Source organism: Arvicola amphibius, chromosome 4 (genome assembly GCF_903992535.2).
Source record: "Arvicola amphibius chromosome 4, mArvAmp1.2, whole genome shotgun sequence".
In the NCBI taxonomy this organism is placed as follows: Eukaryota; Metazoa; Chordata; class Mammalia; order Rodentia; family Cricetidae; genus Arvicola; species Arvicola amphibius.
The window spans coordinates 62,706,376-62,725,228 of NC_052050.1; the positions used below are offsets into that span (position 1 = coordinate 62,706,376).

At 48.1% G+C, this 18,853-nt stretch overlaps 1 protein-coding gene and 2 non-coding genes across 4 annotated transcripts; 2 read left to right on the top strand and 1 right to left on the bottom strand.

Moving 5' to 3' along the window:
* Positions 1-132: 132 nt before the first annotated feature.
* Znf692 (zinc finger protein 692) lies at positions 133-7,182 on the bottom strand. Of its 2 annotated transcripts, XM_038325065.2 has the most exons (12): positions 7,009-7,182; positions 6,498-6,685; positions 6,249-6,280; positions 5,413-5,676; positions 4,951-4,999; positions 4,744-4,866; positions 4,217-4,435; positions 4,052-4,129; positions 3,888-3,966; positions 2,754-2,868; positions 702-801; positions 133-594 (listed from the first exon to the last, which is right to left on the bottom strand). In XM_038325065.2, the coding sequence occupies exons 2-12, from the start codon at positions 6,671-6,673 to the stop codon at positions 225-227; spliced, it is 1,605 nt and encodes a 534-aa protein (XP_038180993.1). In that variant the 5' UTR covers positions 6,674-6,685; positions 7,009-7,182; the 3' UTR covers positions 133-224. The 2 variants fall into 2 exon arrangements, with proteins under 2 accessions (XP_038180993.1, XP_038180994.1); XM_038325066.2 differs by lacking the exon at positions 6,249-6,280 and having other exon boundaries at positions 5,413-5,621.
* A 4,336-nt stretch (positions 7,183-11,518) lies between these two features.
* Trnal-caa lies at positions 11,519-11,624 on the top strand. The gene is made up of 2 exons: positions 11,519-11,556; positions 11,579-11,624. It is a non-coding gene; the product is annotated as a tRNA-Leu (tRNA).
* A 219-nt stretch (positions 11,625-11,843) lies between these two features.
* Trnae-cuc lies at positions 11,844-11,915 on the top strand. Its single transcript has one exon. It is a non-coding gene; the product is annotated as a tRNA-Glu (tRNA).
* The last annotated feature ends 6,938 nt before the right edge of the window (positions 11,916-18,853 follow it).

Below are 18,853 nucleotides of genomic sequence, written 5' to 3' on the forward strand. Positions count from 1 at the left end.
GGAAAAGTCTCGAAAGAAATTGGGCATGTGAGCGGATCAGTTTCTGCTGCATTCTGGCACAGATAACATCCTTTTTTCAAAAGATTCTCAGATTCTTAACTCTGTAACACCAAAGCATTTGTTCTGCCCACATTTGTATAAAATACCATTTATTGTTCCTTAAGGAATGCTAAAGCAAGGTATCTGGAGCCCAGTCGTGCCCTACCCTCAACTTCACTCAATACCTAGCTCCTGGGGACCACCATCTGGCTTTTCTCTGCATCCCTGAGGTCTGGCAGCCCAGGTTGTGAAGAGCTGGCTGCTGAGAGGGCAGAATTAGAGTCAAAAGAGGAAGAGAGGCTAGCGCCCTCAGGAGATTGCAGGGGTTCAGCCACAGAGATGCTGGGACTAGACTCCAAAGAGCCAGGTGACTCCTGTGCAGAGAGCAGGGTTGGGTGGCTTTTGCTGCAGTGAGCTGCCACACTGTCTGGCTTCTCAAAGCGTTTGCCACAGAACTCACAAGGGAATCGCAGGGCAGCTGCAGTTTCTGCATGCTTGCGTCGGTGCCAATTTAGAGAGGCCTTCTGACGGCAAGTGAACCCACATATCTCACACCTGCAGCCAGAGACAGAAGCCTTGGTCCACCTTCACCTCCCTGGAGGTTCTGCTGCCCACTTCCTGGCTGCCAGATACCAGCTCCCTCCATGGCCCCTGGCACTCACTGCAGGGGCTTCTCTCCTGTGTGGATTCTTCTGTGGATGACAAGGTTGCTGCTAGTGCGGAAAGAGCGAGCACAGAATTCACAGATGTAGTCCCGGGTATCTGTAGGCACACAAGGGACATATCTTCAGGCTTTAGCCCACCATCCCCAACAGAAGGTAAGTACTGGGGCTCAGGAGTCTTAGGTCCTAATACCTGACTGGTCCTAAAAACTAAGTGAGACAGACAATGGAGCATCTAAAACTGCACTCCTGTCACCTTTAAGCCCTAGCTCCAACTGTCTCCTAGGCACAGGGATACCTCCTCTATCTGGGGCCTTGGGCTGCATCTTTGTCAATGGAGTAATTAATGGAGAGCTGGAGGCCTGTGTGGATAGGAAGTACCAAGAAGCAGGCACATACCCAGGACCAGAAATCTTCCAGGTGCATGTTGGACCTGCCACCCCCAGTGCCATGTCTACAAGTGGCCAGTCTTCCTTTTACTGAACTTGCTAATTCCAGCAGCACTTGGTGTCACCATTGTTACTGATCGACAGCTCTCAGGCTACTGTGGTTCCTCTCTTCTGCCACTAAACCTAAATGCCTACAGCAGAAACCTCCTTTGCATCTTACGACTATCTCATAGCTCTCTGAAGACCTGGCCATCACCTGCAGACTCTTTCCTCCATCACTGCACCTCCCACCATAAGCTCTGGCTTCAAATCCTCTCCTCTATCTGCTGTCATACAGCAGTACTGAACCCTTGTCTCATCATCATCTATTTTACCCTCCGCTCTGCTCAGACATCACTCCCAAGCACCCAGCCACCTCAAACATTTCAAGCCTCCTAGCTCCAACCAGGTCCAGTGTGACAATCTGATGATTCCAGGTCACCATCATCCCTTCTACCTTCTCATAGCCCTTGCCCCTCTCAGCTGTTTCCACAGCTGTCTTTGTGGCCTTCTTTCACATTACCAATCTGTCCTGTCCCTTAGCAGTAATTGCTCGGTAAAAGTCCTACTCAGGCCAAACCTACCCCCTGTCCTGTGTAAGATTGGGCATAAATACTCAACCCTCCCCATGGTCTTTCCTTTTATTGATGAGTTCTACAATGGCTTCTGTCCAAAGAGAGCAACCGCTCTCTCCAACACTCTTGGTGTCATCCCCAGAGCAGAGCTCTTGTCACAGGGTCTTGTTATCTAGGCCCCACGCCTTCCTTGGCCTGCAGCTTTTGTCAGCCTGTTCTCCTTCCTTGAGCAGTTTTCTGCACTGCCACTTTCTTTGCCTTCCCCCTGGCCTATGCTCCGAAGGCAGGTGTACTATGTTAGACTTCCCTCCCTCCTGTGCAGGCACACTCCAGCCCCATGGCTCCCAACACTGCCCATATACTCATGACAGATTTCTGCCATTCTGTAAATCTCATGCTTACATTTTGACATCTAATTAACATATATTAACCCAGATTCCTACCCACCAGTCCCTTGTTTGCTTTCAGGGACTCATCACCTTTTACCCAGCTGCCCAGGCCAGAATCTTCTTAGTCACCCTCTCCCCTGCCAGTCCCACCTGCAGCTCACCCATCTTTCTCACACAGCCCTTTTGCATTCCTGTAAGAGCCTCAGGCATTGCTCACCAACTATTATGGACAAACCCAAGCTGTCACCATCAGTGTACAACATCTCTACTCATCTACAGTCCGGATTCTCCACATGGTCATCTCTGAAAGTCAGCTATCTCCCTATCTTGGGAGATCTCACAATGGACTCATCCCCAAGTAGAAGCCACATCATCCTTACTGTGGCCTTCAAGGCCTCCTTTCCATTCCTGGAACACATGGATGCTTCCCACATGTGCTGCCCTCTGCTCCTCACTTCACTCAGGTCTTGCTTCAAAGCTTTGACCACAGAAACAAGTTGCCCTTCCTGCTCTCCATTCTCCCCTTCTTTCTTATCTCTTCATGACCCTACATGACTAGAGTAGACATTTCACAACAGTCTCAAGCAGGCAAGGGCTAATGGCACACAGGGACTAAGGGATGCCGTCCTCCCCAGGGAGCTGAAGGGGTCCAGCACTCACCACTATGCAGCTTCACGTGCTCCTTCAGGTGCTTTTTAAAGTTGAAGGACTTGCCACAAGCTGGCTCGGGGCAACAGAATGACTTCTGGTGGATGTGCTGGTACTTCTTGTGGTGCTAAGAATGGGTGACGAGACGAGGCAAAAGGATGGCTGCCTCCGCAGGGAGACTGACTTGAGCTGGGTGGGCAGGCAGGCTCCTCTTCCACCCTTGTTTCCTACCACAGTTCTGTCATTGTCTGGGCCACCACTTTACCTATGCCCTAAGTAGCACAACTATCCTTCCACCCTGACCACTAACTGCCCTCACCTGCTCCCTCTGGATGCCCACCCACTCACTTCCTTACACACCATTATTGCAATGTCCAGAGTTGCCTGCACAAAATGACATTCTGAGTGACACTCATGGTTTATCTGTTAGGGACAGAGTGTAGTTTAAGTGACTATGATGACCCCCATTGATGTGTGCTGCAGTCAGGCTCTGGCTGCTGCTATTTATACATACCAAGGTGGGGTTTTCTCCTAAACCTGCTTTGAAAATACAAAGGCTTCATAGGCTCTCAAAGTAGAGCACTGTTGAGGGAAAAGGGTTCTTTTGGGTTTGGAGGAGGAAGTTCTTGTTTTCTATTTTCTTTTTTCAGTTTGGGGTTCTGATCCAGGACCTGGCATATGACAGGCCGGTGCTCTACCACTGAGCTACACCCCCACCTGGCAGATAGTGCTTCGAACTGAACTTCCCAATAGCAAGTCCTTCTTATGTGATCTAGTCTCATCCTAGCTCATGAAGTCCTGGATGCCTTCCGCATTCTAGTCCTTTGTTCCCAGAGTTAATGGCAGCAGCTGCTGCAGTCCCCCACATAAGAGGCTCAAGACTGACCTGCAGGTGCCCTTCTCAGGTCCACCCTGTCCACCTACGCCTCACCATCTCTCTGGCCCTCCCTATACTTGGGGCCAGAAGCCCTTACTAACTTTGGAGCATGGGCTTTTCCCTCTACTCCAAAAGCTGTGTGCTGCCTTGCACATGCTAGACAATTGCACTACAACTAAGTTATATCTACACCTCAGCCCAGGAGTGTCTTTTTCTCCACCCCAACCCCAACCCCAGTGGTCCCACAGGCCTCGGCTTGTGTCCCTCACATTCAGATACTGCCGGTTGGAGAAGATCCTTCCACAGCCAGGGAAGTCGCAGGGCATCAGCTCTCTTTTAGCAGCTTTTCTGTGGGGAGAATGGGAGCAGGACTCTTGTGCGCTCTGCCTCACTCCTGATCTCCCCCCACACCGTCCGATCTCCCCAGTCCTACCTAATTCTCCTGAGCCCAATCTGGGCAGTGTCCTCATCCCAGGTCGGGTTCGGATCAGACTGGGCCTGACTCCCAGGCCTATGGGTAGCAAAGAAGCAGCGAAGCACCTCAAGAGTGACACATCCCAGGGCACCCTGGCCCTCCCTGTCTCAGCCATCAGGTTACCTGTCCAGAGACTCGGTCATTTGCAGTTCTACAGAGGCCTGAGGGGTCCTGCTGAGTTCCAGCTGTGCCTCAGCATCTGATGTTAGAGCAGCTGTAGAAGCCAGAGAGGAAAGAACAACACAAGGAGCAGGGAGAGTTGCAGGTACTGGTGGTATCTCTCCCTCCTTAGGTGTATGGGTAACAGGGGATGGAGGCGGCTTAAGGACATCTGGTTCACTACTGGAAAGAAAAGAAGGAGGAGGAGGACATTATCCCTCTGGGCAATCAGTAAGCCCTAACCAAGTCCAGCCCCTAAATGGAAAAAAAATCCCAACTCCCACAGCAGGTTTCATGCTCTCAGCCTCCCCCAGACTTCATCCCTTTCCCACATTCCCAACTCAAAGCCTACAATTCACTTTTCCCAACATCTGCCCTGCCCACCCTGCAACAAGTCCATCCCTCCAGCTGACACATCTCTGAATTATAAGGAGCCAGCTGCTTCCTCCCTCTCTCAATCTGTTCAGCATCCTCCCTCAATCCCAACTGGCTCATCTGGGGAGGAGCTGTAGGTCCATGGGCTGGCATCACTGAGCAGCTCTTCATCCTCATCCTCGTCTGCATCCTGTTCCTCTCCCGGGGGTGGGAAGGTCTCCGGTGGGGATTCTCGTCCCCTGCAAGCTCAAGAAAGACAATCCTGAGAAACTGCCACCTCAACCCTGTGCAGCTCTAGCCTGTCCCTCACTTCCCGTCCTCACCTGGACAGCCTGGTTTCTGGAGTCCTTTCATGCTGCTCATGGTCCAAACCTGTCGGCACGAGCAGGACATAAGAGAAGGAGGCCTGTGCTCAAAAGGCTGAGGACAGTTTCTTCCCAATGGCAACCTGGTTTGCTAGGTGGCACTTTTTACAGATGCATTCTCTTTTAAACCTTATTTCTAGTTTCTGTCAAAGGTAGTATACCATCACTATGGTTTTGCTTCCTATACCTAACAATGCATGTGAGGATATATTTCCTTGCTAGCACAAAAGGATCGTTATTAGTAACTCTAGCACTCAGGAGGTGAAGGCAGGACCAGGACTTCAAGGCCCCTTGGCTATATGAGACCCTGTCTCAATCAATATATTAACAAATAACAAGATCATTTTTATAAACCAGTTCTCAGCTAGAGAAGATTGGAAAACTTTTTTCTTTCTCCACAACCCTTCTTTCCTTACTCACCTTCAGGCTCCTGCTTCCTCCTGGCCTCTGAGTACCAGGTTCTCTCAGTAGTTTGTGGAAGGGGGTGCTGCTTAGGCACTTCTGAAGGTGTAGGACTCAAAGAAGGTTCCCAGGAGAACGTGTGGCCTGCTGAACACTCCCACACAAGCTCCCCATCTCCACCTCCAGGCCCCCGAAGCCCAGGCACTAAGCTGCACTCCCGGCTGTGCCTATGAGATAGGAGCACCAGGTACTGCAGACCCTTTTGGGGCAGAGGTTCTGGACCTGGAGGTAAGATGTTGCAGTCATGCAAGGTTGGAAATCTCTCTCACCCAGAAAACCACTCAAAGCATCCTAATCCCTCCAAATCCATGGGCAACCTCGGTTCAAATCTGGTTTATCGTTTTTTAAAGTACTCTTTTTAAAAATATCTTATTTTTAATTAGCTTTAGTGTTGGGGAGAGAGGGGTGTGCACATGAATGCGGGTGCTCCCGGAGGTCAGCGGTGTTAGGTCCCCCTGCAGCTGTAGTTTCAGGCAGCTGGGAGCCCCCTGTCATGAGTACTTGTTCTTCTGCCAGAGCAGCACCGGCTCTTAACCTCTCCGCCATCTGTCTCTCCAGTCTCTGGAGAGTTTTGCTTTTGGTTGTTGGTTTGTTTTGCTCTTGTTGTTCTGCTTTGGCTTTAAGCCTAGGCACACCCATCCCAGGTCCTGAGACAAAGTTCTCTTCCCAAAGGCTGCTGCACCATGGTATTTCGGGCTCGTCCCCTTTCCAAACTCATTAAGGGCTTCTGATCCAATTCTCTTTGGGCATAAGATTCTGGGAGCTGCCACTACCTGTTGCCATCTTTTACTTACCTGCACAGAGGACACAGCCTGAAGAAGTATACCTGCCAGAGAAGAGCTTGGAGTCAGCTCAGAACCTAGGAAGCTAATCACCCGCACCCAGGCACTCAGACACTTAAGGGGCCAACCCTACAGACCTCCCATTCCCTGGGGCTGTGAGGGGAGGAGCAGCCTGTCCTGACTGAGCGAGAAAACCGAGTCTGTAGGAACAGACTGGGCGCTCTGCCTCGGTGTCCACCCCAATCCCTCTCGGCCCCTAACCTGTCCAGCAGGAACTTGGCGAGCTGTGAGTGCAGGGAGAAGCCCAGCCGCTCCTTGAGGAGGCACCACTGCTCCATGTGGCCGCCCAGGCGGATGCGGCACTTGCTGCGGCGCGCGTCCAACAGCCTACGCTTCTCCCGCCGGCGGCGGGAAGCATCTGCCACCGGAGAGGCCATTCGCGCCCGGGTCTGCGGGAGGACGTGGTGCCATCGGGGAGTGCCGGGCAGACACAGCCCCAGCTCCGTCTGCGCTGAATGGGGACCCGAGCACACTGCCTCCAAAGCACTCGCGGCTCTCGGATCCAGCCACCCATTCTTAGAGCCAGGATGGGACTTGGGGAACGGGGGTCGCAGGCAGGGACAAGAGACCTCCACTGGGAAATTTGTTCTCCTTGTCCCAGGGTGGTGGGGTCTGCGTGTAGCCGTGCCTCGGCCTCTTCACTGCTTCCCAGGCAAGGAGAGGCCCGTCCCGCACTGCCTGGGCACCGGGCGGGCCCACGCCGGAGTCTTACCTGCGCGCCCCAACCCGCTTTCGCCTAGACTGCGCGTGCGCCTCCCGGTTCCGCGTGCTCCCTCCGAGAGCCGCGGGAGGACCGGGGCCCACCGCGCTCGCCGCCGCCGTTTCTCCTTTAAGAAGAAACAGTCCCCCTTGGCGTCGGAGGTTGCAGACGGACTTACAGAGGGAGGCCAGAGGCCTGCGCTTGCGCGCCGTGCGCCCCGCGCAAAGCCTACCGGGAATTGTAGTTAGCCCTGGTCCTGCTGTAGTCAACTGCTCCTTTCTCTGCTAGCATCTCTGCCTCTCATTTGCCACCAAGCAAACGCTAGTTGCAGCATCCCCCTCCTGAAGTCAACTGGAGCTCTTTCTGAACTACTAGACCACCCTCCAGCTGCAGCCCATAACCTGTTACTATCAACATTCCTTCAAGAAGTGGCCTAGATTCTATGCAGACTTTCATTTCACCTATCTACAAATGGCTCTGACGGAACTATTTCCATCAAGCAACCCCAACGGGGCTTTCCGATGTCACTTTTTGGTTTTTGTTTTGCCTAAGACAAGGTCTCATGTTGTTCAGACTCGTCTCCAACTCACTATGAAGTCAAGGTGACTTTGAACTGCCTCCACCTCGGAAGTACTGCCATTTCAGGACTGCACCTCTGTGTTGCAGGAGAGTTTAGCTCTCTTCTCCTCTGCCAATGCATTCCTCCCACTTTCTCCTCAGCTTCGCTCTCTGACTTCACCTAATCCTGGTTTCCTCCCTCCTTGCTGGCTTTTCTTCTGGGAATCAACTGTTAACAAAGGATAAAGTGCACCAGGTTCAGACCCTGGCAAGCTACTTTTTTAGATGCTTTCTTTGGGGGTGATCTATATAGGTCACCCATTGATGGCCCACGAGGTTTATGTTTCTGGCTTCCCTCTTTGTATTCCAGACTCCTTTGACTGCCTAGTTGGCCCTTCATGGTTAACTGAGTTAATACACTTCTTGCATATAAAGAATTTAGGGATTTGGAGAGAGATGGCTCAGCAGTTAAGAGCACTGACTGTTCTTTCAGAGGTCCTGAGTTCAATTCCCAGCAACCATGTGGTGACTCACAATCATCTATTATGAGATCTTGTGCCCTCTTCTGGTATGTAGGCATATATGCAGACAGAACACTACACATAATTTTGCAGGAAGGCTGCTTGTTTGTTTCCAGCTGCTCAGCCCTGAAATAATCACGCAGAAACCATATTATTTGCTAAACTGTTTGGCCAATAGCTTAAGTGTATTCCTGGCTAACTCATATCTTAAATTAACCCATCTCCATTAATGTGTATCGCCAGGAGGCTGTGGCTTACTGGGTAAAGTTCCAGTCTCCATGGGGCTACATGGCTTCTCTCTGACACCGCCTTCTTTTTCCCAGCATTCAGTTTAGTTTTCCCCCACCTAGCTCTATTCTGCCCTGCTCTGCTATAGGCTCAAAGCAGTTTCCTTATTGACCAACAAAATATTCACAGCCTACAGAGGGGAATCTCACATCACATAATAAATAAAATCTTTAAAAATATAAAGAATTTAGGGCAATGCCTGGCACAAGGATATCAACAATGAACAGCTGCAAGAGTGAGCTCAAACCTCACTCCCAGCCACCTGCACTATTGGCCGCTTTTCTGTGGCAAATCACTACAACACTGACAAGCTGGAGACGGCAGAAATTCACTCCCTGGCAGTTTTAGAGGTCAGAAGGCCAGCGCCAAAATGCTGACAGGGCCACATGTCAAGTAGAGCTCCCGGAGAGAACTTTCTCCTGGCCTTTTCTGTCTCCCAGTGGTGTCCAGCATCCCCCCCACCCCCTTCTGACCACACCACATCAGCTTTTGACTCCACGGTCGGTCACGTGGCCTCCTTTGAGGGCAAGCCTTCCTTCTCCTGTTCCAAAGACAGAATCAGTTTAGGTAATCCAGACAATCTCCCATCTCAGTGCTTCAAACAATTATCTGCACGGCGTTTGCTACAGAGAGCAGTTTTCACAGATTCCATTCCGGGAGGGGATGTTTGAGGAAACTGTGTTTCAATACTCAAGCCCCTCCCCATAGACTGTGAGGTATCTCAGCAACAAACGCTGCTTGCTGAGCGAGTCTGGCGGCTGTAGTTTAATCCCTAGAACCTATATAAGGGTGGAAGGAGAGAAATATGGGCTCCACAAAGTTGTCCCCAGGCCTCCACAAACATGAACCATGGCACACATGCCCACACGTGTTACATACATACAGAATACTAATTTTTATTTTTAAAGATGATTGCCAGATGTGGTGCTCCGGTGCACACCTTAATCCCAGCACCTAGGAGGCAGAGGTACACAGATCTCTGTGAGTTTTGCTGATCAGCCTGATCTACATATTGAATTCTAGACCAACCAGAGCTATAGGGTGAGACCCTGTCTCCAAAAACAAATTTTAAAAATTGTCTTCATGGGGCTGGAAGAATACCTTGGGAGGTAAAAGTGCTTTCTGCTCTTGCCGAAATCCAGAGTTGGTTTCCAGCGCTCACATCAAGACAGACCACTATAAGTTGTAACTCTAGCTCCAGGGGACCCAGCACCCTCTTCTGGTCTCTGAGGGCACCTGCAAAAACCGGCATATAATTTTTTTAATGAAGAATTTTTCTCCTGCAGCCAGTCATGATCACCAGACAGGATAATGTACATCTTTAATCCCAGCACTGAGGAGACAGGGGCAAGAGGATTTCTGTGAGTTTGAGGCCAGCCTCATCTACATAGTTCAGGGCTATGTAAAGAGACCCTGTCTCTAATTTATTTGTTTGTTTATTAAAAGAAAGAATTTTTGCTCTGAGAGAGAGCAGAGAGAGAGAGAGAGAGAGAGAGAGAGAGAGAGTTGCCTGGTGGTAGTGGGGCACTCCTTTAATCCCAGCACTGCAGAGGCAAAGGCAGGAAGATCTCTGTGAGTTCCAGGCCAGCCTTGTTTGAGAAGCAAGTTTCAGAACTGCCAAAACTATACAGAGAAACTCTGTCTCTACAAACCAAAAAAAGACAAAAAGATAAAGACAGCTTCGAAGAAGAGTGGTAAAGTCAAGCAGTCAAGCATCACTGATTCCAGTGGGGACACGAACTCCCCAGAGTCTACCAGCTATCTCTTTACTCAGTGTACTTTACCTATTCATTCATTCACCACTTTGGGTACTGTTACGCCCAGTCTGTGAGGACCCCAAAAGAGTGGATTATTTTTAAAATCTCAAACTCTTCTCTGTGTGGTTTCAACGTCCTACAAATCATCATTAACCAACTTTCAGTTACTATCCTCTGAGCCTTCTTTTGACTAGGCCTGAGCCTTGACCCCCACTTGTCTCTGGCCTCAGCTACCCTCTGGGATTCGTCCATGGAGAGCTCGCTCCCCCTGCTCCGAGAGACAGCTTTTTCTCACTATCCTCACCTTTTTATATGAACCTTTTATCATCGTCCCTCACCTTTGCTGTCTAAGGCTTTGGCTTGGTTTTTGGAAGAATTTCATAGGGCGTGTTTAGTGGGAATGCTCTTGTCCTTGACATCTGTTCTTAAGAACTTTCCACCCACCCGGGCCACCATTTCCCTGGCTACACCCCACAGCTGTCTTTGCTGGCCCTGAAAAGAGAGGGCGTTCTTTCTCTCTGCTTCTACCATAGTCTCAATAGAATAGCCTTCCTCTCCAGTGTAACAAGGGCAGGGTATTTTTTTTCTTTAGCTTCATTCATTAATTGAATAAGATCTCGACATATATAAAACTCATGATTGGCGGGGTCGTGTGCTAGTCTTCTGCTTCATTTCGTTGAGACCAGCTCTCGCGCTTCCAGAGCTCACTGTGCAGCTGAGGATAATAACCTTGAACCAATCGCTCTGCCCGTGTATATTAGTTATTGAGGAATATTTTTCAAAAGGATATTGCTCTAATGAGGCCTCCCCCAGCAGTTCTGAACCCTCTACCTATCAAAGTCTTGTGTGGTTTTGTTGGTGATGATTGGTTTTGGTTTTTTCTCGCGGGTTGAATAGCTGTACCAATTATCTCCCTCAGCAGCTCACCAGGGCAAAGGAAAGTTTTGGGGTTACGTGGAAGAAATGGGGTGGGGGGTGGGTGTCTGGGAGAAAAACACTGGGCCACCCGCCAACCCGTCCAGGACTGTTCTGCAGGGAGGTCCTGGGCCTTCCCCACTTTGCAAGCTAAAACTCTCAGAGTCGTGTCGCCGCTGCTGGAGCCACCCTCGCCTAAGCCAGGTCGCTCAGAGAGGGGGAAGCCTGGAGCTCCTAGTCTGGCTCCCAGTCGGCTAAGCCCCGAACGCTGGGTGCGTTTGCAAGGCAACAGGGTGACCGTGCGGTCCGCAGCTGCGGCTACGTGCTGCCTGCGTCTCTCCCGGCATCGCTTTTCTGGGTTTACAGGCGGCGGCGACGCTGGAGCCAGCGGGGAGGGACGTTGTCGGGCGGCTACACGTGGCAGCACGCGTAGCACAGGCTCAACAGGCTCCAGGATGAGCGGGAAGGCGCAAGACTTCAGGTGTCAGGATGGCCGAGTGGTCTAAGGCGCCAGACTCAAGGCGCGAGCCTTCCCTACGGGCGTTCTGGTCTCCGAATGGAGGCGTGGGTTCGAATCCCACTTCTGACACATGTTTTTTTCTTTCTTTTTTTTTTTTTTTGTTTAAATTTTCCTCCGCTCAGGAGCCGATCCTTCCGTGCAAGACTTCTCTCAGCTGCCGGCGTTGTCAGTTCCTCAAGGGCAGCGAGTTGCTAGGTGCCTAGTTGCCTACTCCCTGGCCACTGCAGTTGCCCGGCAACCCTGTCGTCATCTGGTCTAGTACTGCTAGAAAGGAAAGCCAGCATGTCCTCCCTGGTGGTCTAGTGGTTAGGATTCGGCGCTCTCACCGCCGCGGCCCGGGTTCGATTCCCGGTCAGGGAAGCGACTCATTTTGTTTCTTTACTTTTCAAAAGTTTCATTACTTAGTAAAACTCAGACTGAATACCTCGCTAAAGAAATAAAAGTGAGTTCGAGTTCGGTAACTCTGTTTTAACAGAGAACCGTACTGAGGTTGTGACACCAGCAGACAAGCTAGTCAGGCGTAGACGCTGAAATACGACCCAAAGCAGCACTCCCCGCCAGCCCCGCCTGGCTCCTGCTCAGATCCGTGCTACATACACCCAGGGTACCCTCACAGCAGCTCTTCTGCCAGTGCTTGCCTTTCTAGAAACAGTGCTGCAGACACTAGTGTTCTCTTTACCTAGAGTCAACGCTGATCAATATGTTGTCACATTCTTTGCTTCTCTGAAGATAGACAAACAGATAAATGATAGGTATACAGTTAAATGTTAGATTATTCATAGATAGATAATAGACAGATTGATGATAGATAGATAGATAGATAGATAGATGATAGATAGATGATAGATAGATAGATAGATGAACAGATCAATTAGCAAATGAATAATAGGTAAATGATAAATGAATAATAAAATAAATAAAATGAGCCGGGCAGTGGTGGTACACGCCTTTAATCCCAGCACCTGGGAGGCAGAGGGCGGTGGATCTCTGATTTCGATGGCAGCCTGATCTACAGTGTAAGTTCCAGGATGGCCAGGGTTACACAAAGAAACCCTTTCTCAAAAAAAACAACAAGCAAATAAAATGATAAATGAATGATAGTTAAATGATAAATAAATGATTGACCGATAATAAAAAGATAGAATGATAGATTATTAACAAATAATTAAAAATATTATTTGTTAATAATCTATCATTCTATCTTATATAAATTATAGATTGATTATTAATCATAGAATGATAGATTATTAATACATAACTGATAGGTGATTAATAGACAAACGGCAGGTAGGAGATAGATAGAGAGATAGAGAGATAGACAGATGATAGGGCCCATCTCCCATCCTACCATTTGAAAGTTGCATACTGTTGCTCCACACAGACACTAAGAACATTGTCGTTTGTGTGTCCTCCTACATTCTTTGTCAAAGCTCGGCCACATTCAAGCTCCTACTGGCCACAGTGTTCATGCTTTTCATTCTAGAAATTTCCATTGCCTGTGGAAAATAATTTGTATTAACAAGTGAAAGCATTTAGATGACATTTACATTCTAAATATCAGGCTCCTCCCCTCCCCCCCACCAGTGCTGGAGCTCAGTCCCAGAGTAGGCATGTGTTTCTGGGTGAGCTGTGTCTCCAGGCTCACCTGTTACCTTCTTAACATCTTTAGCATCTTCATAAGATTGTGCATCTGTAGCCATCAATCAAAGTATTCATTTCTCCGTCGGTCCCTTTTCTAGCTCTCCAGATCTGTTTTGTGTACTCTGAATGCCTAGGACTGTGTGAACTATGAGAGACCTGTGCTGTTTTTTTCTGCCAGGGTTAAATATGGCAAGGGAAATGCCATTAAATTTTTAAAATACTTTTAACTATGTGTGTGCACACGTGCACATGGATGGGTGTGTGCCCTGGAGCTGTCATGAGCCACCTGGCATGGGTGTTGTGCTAGCAAATTAACTCTGCAACTTCTGAACCATCTTTTCCAGGCCCAAAACACCATTTTAAAAAATGAAAAAAACACCATTTGTCAACAGTCCCTCCTGAGTCAACACCGTTCCGAAATGAAAAGCTTTCTGTGATCAAGGTCACAGTGTGCTTATCAGCTGCACTGTTTTAAATCAGCCAGTTGTACAAGATTTTGAGGCTCAGCCCTGCCCCTAGTGTTCGGAGTAAAAATCCAGTGGGGATCCAGAGTAAGCTTGCTTGCTTGCTTTGACACAGCTGTGCACCCTTCGGCAACAGTAAAACCTTTCCCTTGCCAAGATACCTTCAAACCCATCTTTTCCTTTCTTTTCTTTTGGGGGGGGGGGGTGCGGGATGGGAGGTCTGGGCAGTTGAGACAGGGTTTCTGTGTTGTAGCTTTAACTGTCCTAGAACTAGCTCTGTAGACAGGCTGATTTTGAACTCAGAGATCTGTCTGCCTCTGCCTCCCGAGTGCTGGGATTAAAGGTGTGCATCACCACTACCCATCATCCCCAACCTATTACTAACAGATCTTAAACCTGGCTTTCCCAGGAACAGGTGTGGTGGCGGCACACACCTTTAATCCCAGCATTTGGGAGGCAGAAGCAAGCAGATTTCTCTGAGTTTGAGGCCAACCTGGTCCACCTCTTGATTTCCAGGCCAGTCCAAGCTACACAGTGAGTTCACCTGCTGGCCTAGAGTTTGTCTGTTCTGTCTTGTGTCCTGTATCTTGCGAGCAGCCCTGCCTGGTGTGGCACACGGCACAGGGCAGCTGTGTTTCTGATTTCCAGGTAGTAGATGAAATCTCAGTTTAAATAAATGATTATAAGTATGTTTGAAGAAATGAAATAAGTTATAAATAAGTTCCTGAACAAATTTCAAGAAAACACAAACAACTAAGTAAAAAAAAATATTTAAATCAATGCAATATAGAAAAAAGAGGAATTCAACAAAGAGGTAGCAATACTGAAGAAAAAACAAACTGGAATACTGGAAATGAAAATCACAATAAATCAAATAAGATGCTTTCAGGAAGCCTCAGACTTTCAAACAACTAACAGCAATGCTTCTCAAGCTACTGCATGAAACAGAAAGGAAGCACCACCTCCAAGCTCTTTTTGATAGGCCACTATTGCCCTGATGCTAAAGCCAAACACACACACAAATATTATAGACCACAGCCTCTCTGATGGGGATAGATGCAAGAGTTTTCAGAAAAGCACTTGCAGATCTAACTCCAAACCACATCAAAATGATCATTCACCCTGATCAAGTTGACTTTATTTCAGAGATGCAGAGATGGTTCAACACAAGCAAATATTTATTAAATATAAAGCATCGTATAAACGGACAAGGACAGAAACCATGTGATCATCTCAGTAAGATGTAGAAAAAGCTTTTGACAAAATCAAACCGCTTCATGATAAAGCTTTAAGGAAATACTGAATAAAAGGAACATATGTCAGCGTAGTAAAGGCTACACGTGACAAACCTGTAGCCACCATTGTACTAAATGGAGAAAAAAAACATGAAACTTTCCCACCGAATCAGTGTTCAGTTTCTCCCCTTCTATTCAGTTGAAAGCTGGAGGTCCCAGAGCAGTAAGACGAGAACAAATAAGAAGGGTTCCGGAGGGAAAGAAAGAAACAAAGTATCTTACTTGAAGGTGATCTGATTCTCTAAGTGGGAGACCCTAACCACTCCTCCCGGACACTCTTAGAGCTGATAACACTTTCAGCAAAGTGACAATATGTAACATTAACACAAAAATCAGTACTCTTCCAACAAACCAAAGGCGAGCATGCTGAGAAAGAAATCTGGGGAACGATATTACTCAAGATTGACTCAATTTAAAAAAAAAAATACCTTGGAATAAACCCAACCAATGAAGTGAAAGACCTCTACAATGACAATGTTAAAGACAGTCAAGAAAGAAATCCAAGAAGACTCTGGAAGATGGGAAGGCTTCCCATGCTCGTGGATCAGAAGAGACAATATTGCAAAACTGGCTATTTTGCCAAAGGCCGTCTACAGATTCAGTGCAATCCCATCAGAATCATAAAAATCACAGAAATAAAAAAGGAAGCTAAATTTTATCTGAAAACACAAACAATCTTTGCTAGCCAAAGCAAACCTAAGCAAAAACAATGCTGGAGATGTTCCTAACCCTGATTTTAAATTTGATTTGATATACTATACAGAGCCATAGTAACAAAACAGCATGTTCTGAAACAAACAAAAACCAGATCTTTATATAAAGAACAGAATAGAAGACCTAGGTACAAACCCATACACCTGACTTTTCACAGAGATGCCAAGAGTCTGTGTTGGAGAAAGACAGTCTCTTCACTGAATGGTACTAGGAAAACTGGTGTTACCTGTAAAAGAAACTAGACCCTCACCTCTCACCCTACACAAAAGTTAGCTCCAAATGAACCAAAGAGCTTAATTTAAGACCTCAGATTCTAAAAAATAATAGAGGAAAAGGTAGGGCAAACATCTCAAGACTTAGATAGAAATAAGGACTTTCTAAACAGAACTCCAGTTGCTCAGGTAATAAGGCCAGCAATTGACAAATGGAACCAGGCTCATGAAATTGAAAAGCTTCTCTACAGTCCATCAGCTTACAGAGTGTGAGAGAACCTTTACCCCCATCCATCTGATAAAGGATCGATATCTAGAATATACAAAGATTAAAAAGCTAAACAAGAAAACAAACAACTCAGTTTTTAAAAAGAGCTAAGGACCTGAACAGAGAGTTCTCAGGAGAAATACAAACATCCAATAAATGTTTTGCAAAGTGCTCAACATCACTAGCCATCAGGGAAATGCAAATTTAAACTACTTTGAGATTCCACCTCACCCCGGTCAGAATGGCTATCAGGAAAATAACTGATGGCAGATGATGGCGAGGATGTGGGGAAATGAGCCATCACCCACTGCTAGTGGGGGTCTAAGCCACTATGGCAATCAGTGTGGAGATTTCCCAAAAAACTTCCACATGTCCGAGCCTCTCCACTCTCGGATACGTTCCTAAAGGACTCTACATCCTACAGTAGAGATACTTGCTCAGCCATATTTCTTTCTGTTCTCTGTACACACACACACACACACACACACACACACACTACATATAAAAATAATCTAAAATATTTTTAAATAACACAATACAAATTTTAGTGCAGTTGAAGAAGGTAGAAGGTGAGCATTCCAGCCCAGCCCTGTGGCACTCGCGTGAGCTTTAGGATCAAATAGGGGAGAAGTGGGGCAGGGAGCCAGGCCTGCATAGCTGCTCTTGGTCAGTGTGTAGACTGCTTGGTCTTACTGCTCTCTGGCCCCGCAAGACTGCTCAGAGAAGTCCTTATTGCTTGAGGGAAGAAGCTGGCTCCCTGACGATGACGTCGGCACACAGGGGTCTGCCTGAGAGGCCCTGCTGTTGCTGAAATCCGAGGAGATTGTTGTAGGTGGAGTGACCCAGGGCACTAGGGCAAAAGAATTTACCAGATGAGAACTGATATAAAAGTTTTAATAGCTGGGCGGTGGTGGCGCACGCCTTTAATCCCAGCACTCGGGAGGCAGAGGCAGACGGATCTCTGTGAGTTCGAGGCCAGCCTGGTCTACAAGAGCTAGTTCCAGGACAGGCTCCAAAGCCACAGAGAAACCCTGTCTCGAAAAACCAAAAAAAAAAAAAAAATTTAATAAATAGTCACTCCCTTGACAGGGGCTGGGATTTTTTTTTTCCACAGCAATTGAGAGAAGTCCCCTAGCCTGGCCTTCTTGGGTCATTTGAGTGGACTTTAGGAAGGCAGCTCCTGTCCTGAGACCATAAATTCTTTATTTCCCCCTAAGGATCCTATTCATTTGGTTCTCTGATAATTCCGTAGTGCATTCTGGCTACTCCCTGGCCCTTTTTTCCCTCCTTTCCACCCCTATTGCCGCCCCCAAGTCTCTTTCCCATTCACGCCTTTCTGTTTTGTTGTTACCCCTGGGTTTAACCAGGCCTGGGTGACCATGGCTTTCAAAGTGTTCACTGGAGCCTGGTGGGTTTACCAGTAGGTACAACTCAAGACAATTCTGCCCCACCCCCAGAATCCATCAGTAGCCCCATAGTTCAACAGGAAGAGGTAAAGCTACGTGGCCCCTCCCCTAGCTATGACTGGCATCTTACCCAGGCCCAGCCTTATGCAGTGAATACTGTGGCTTTGACCATGCTTGCGATGGTCATGCCATGCGCAGGAGAGGGAATTTCACAGCCCTTCTCCCTGTCTTCTGGCCTCACATTCTTCCCACTCCCTCCTCCGCTTGCTTCCTTTGCACTGTGAGAGGGGTTGGTACCAATGTTCTCTTTAGAACAGAGCGGTCCGCCATCACTTGCACCATGAACCGCCCGTCTCTGCCTTCACCGCCGGTCATTGTAAAGATCCCCTCAGACTGAGAGTAGCATTTGTCGGTGAATGTGAGTGTCAGTACATAGAGGGCAGCTTGGCATTATGCTGATTTAGCAAACAGTAGTAGCCAGCTCCTCCTAGGACATTAAGCCTCCTTGGCCATAGGTTTTTTTTTAACTACGTTTGCAGTGCCAGGCATGAGTTCCCTTTTGTGGAGCAGGCCTCAAAACCTATCAGAGAGCGTTTGGTTTGCTTCGCAATCGTCGTGCCAGTATGGCTTTAGGAGGCACCTCTTACCCGGAAGGCTGGTGGTTTAGCTCGCTGGGTTCTCAGCGGGGTGGGACCACTGATGCCTTTTCTCTCCCTGCCGCCCGCATTGCGCCTTCCTGCACTCTGGCAACTGGCCAGCAGATCTGACTTCTCTGATTCTGATCTTCGCCTTGAGATCATGTGATGTCTTCAGCAACGGGGTCTTGTCAACTAGTTCTGGTGGGTACCCCAAGAGGAAGAACAAGGAGCTGGATTGTAAGAGGCTCCGAGGCCTCCCCGAACAGCAGGTCATTTGGAGTGTCCGTTGGAGAGCGTCTTGGTTGCTTTAACTGGAAAGACCACCTGGAAAGACCCAGGCTGAAAGAGCCCGCAGCCCCACTCCCTGGTTTGGTGCCCTGACCTTTATAAGACTAAAGAAAGTTATTAAGCACAAAGCATGTGTCCATCTATTCTCTTTTTGCTCTTTTTAAAAAGAATTTTAAATTTTTATTTATTTTTAAATTTTTGGATTTACTTTATTTGTATGAGTGTTTTGTCTCCTTGTATGTATGGACATATGTATGTAGGTAGCTATGTAGATATGTTCACCATGTGCATGCCTGGTGCCCTCAGAGGTCAAAAGAAGAAGGCATTGGATCCACTGGAGTTGGAGTTACAGATAGTTGTGAGCCACTATGT

Bases quoted from the DNA above. Each gene is read 5' to 3' on its own strand.
- Znf692 (XM_038325065.2), bottom strand. From the start codon at position 6,673: ATGGCCTCTCCGGTGGCAGATGCTTCCCGCCGCCGGCGGGAGAAGCGT. The intron at 4,867-4,950 runs GTGAGGACGGGA...TTGAGCTTGCAG, and splicing joins CCAGAAACCAGGCTGTCCAG to GGGACGAGAATCCCCACCGG. The intron at 802-2,753 runs GTGAGTGCTGGA...GTGTGCCTACAG, and splicing joins GCACGTGAAGCTGCATAGTG to ATACCCGGGACTACATCTGT.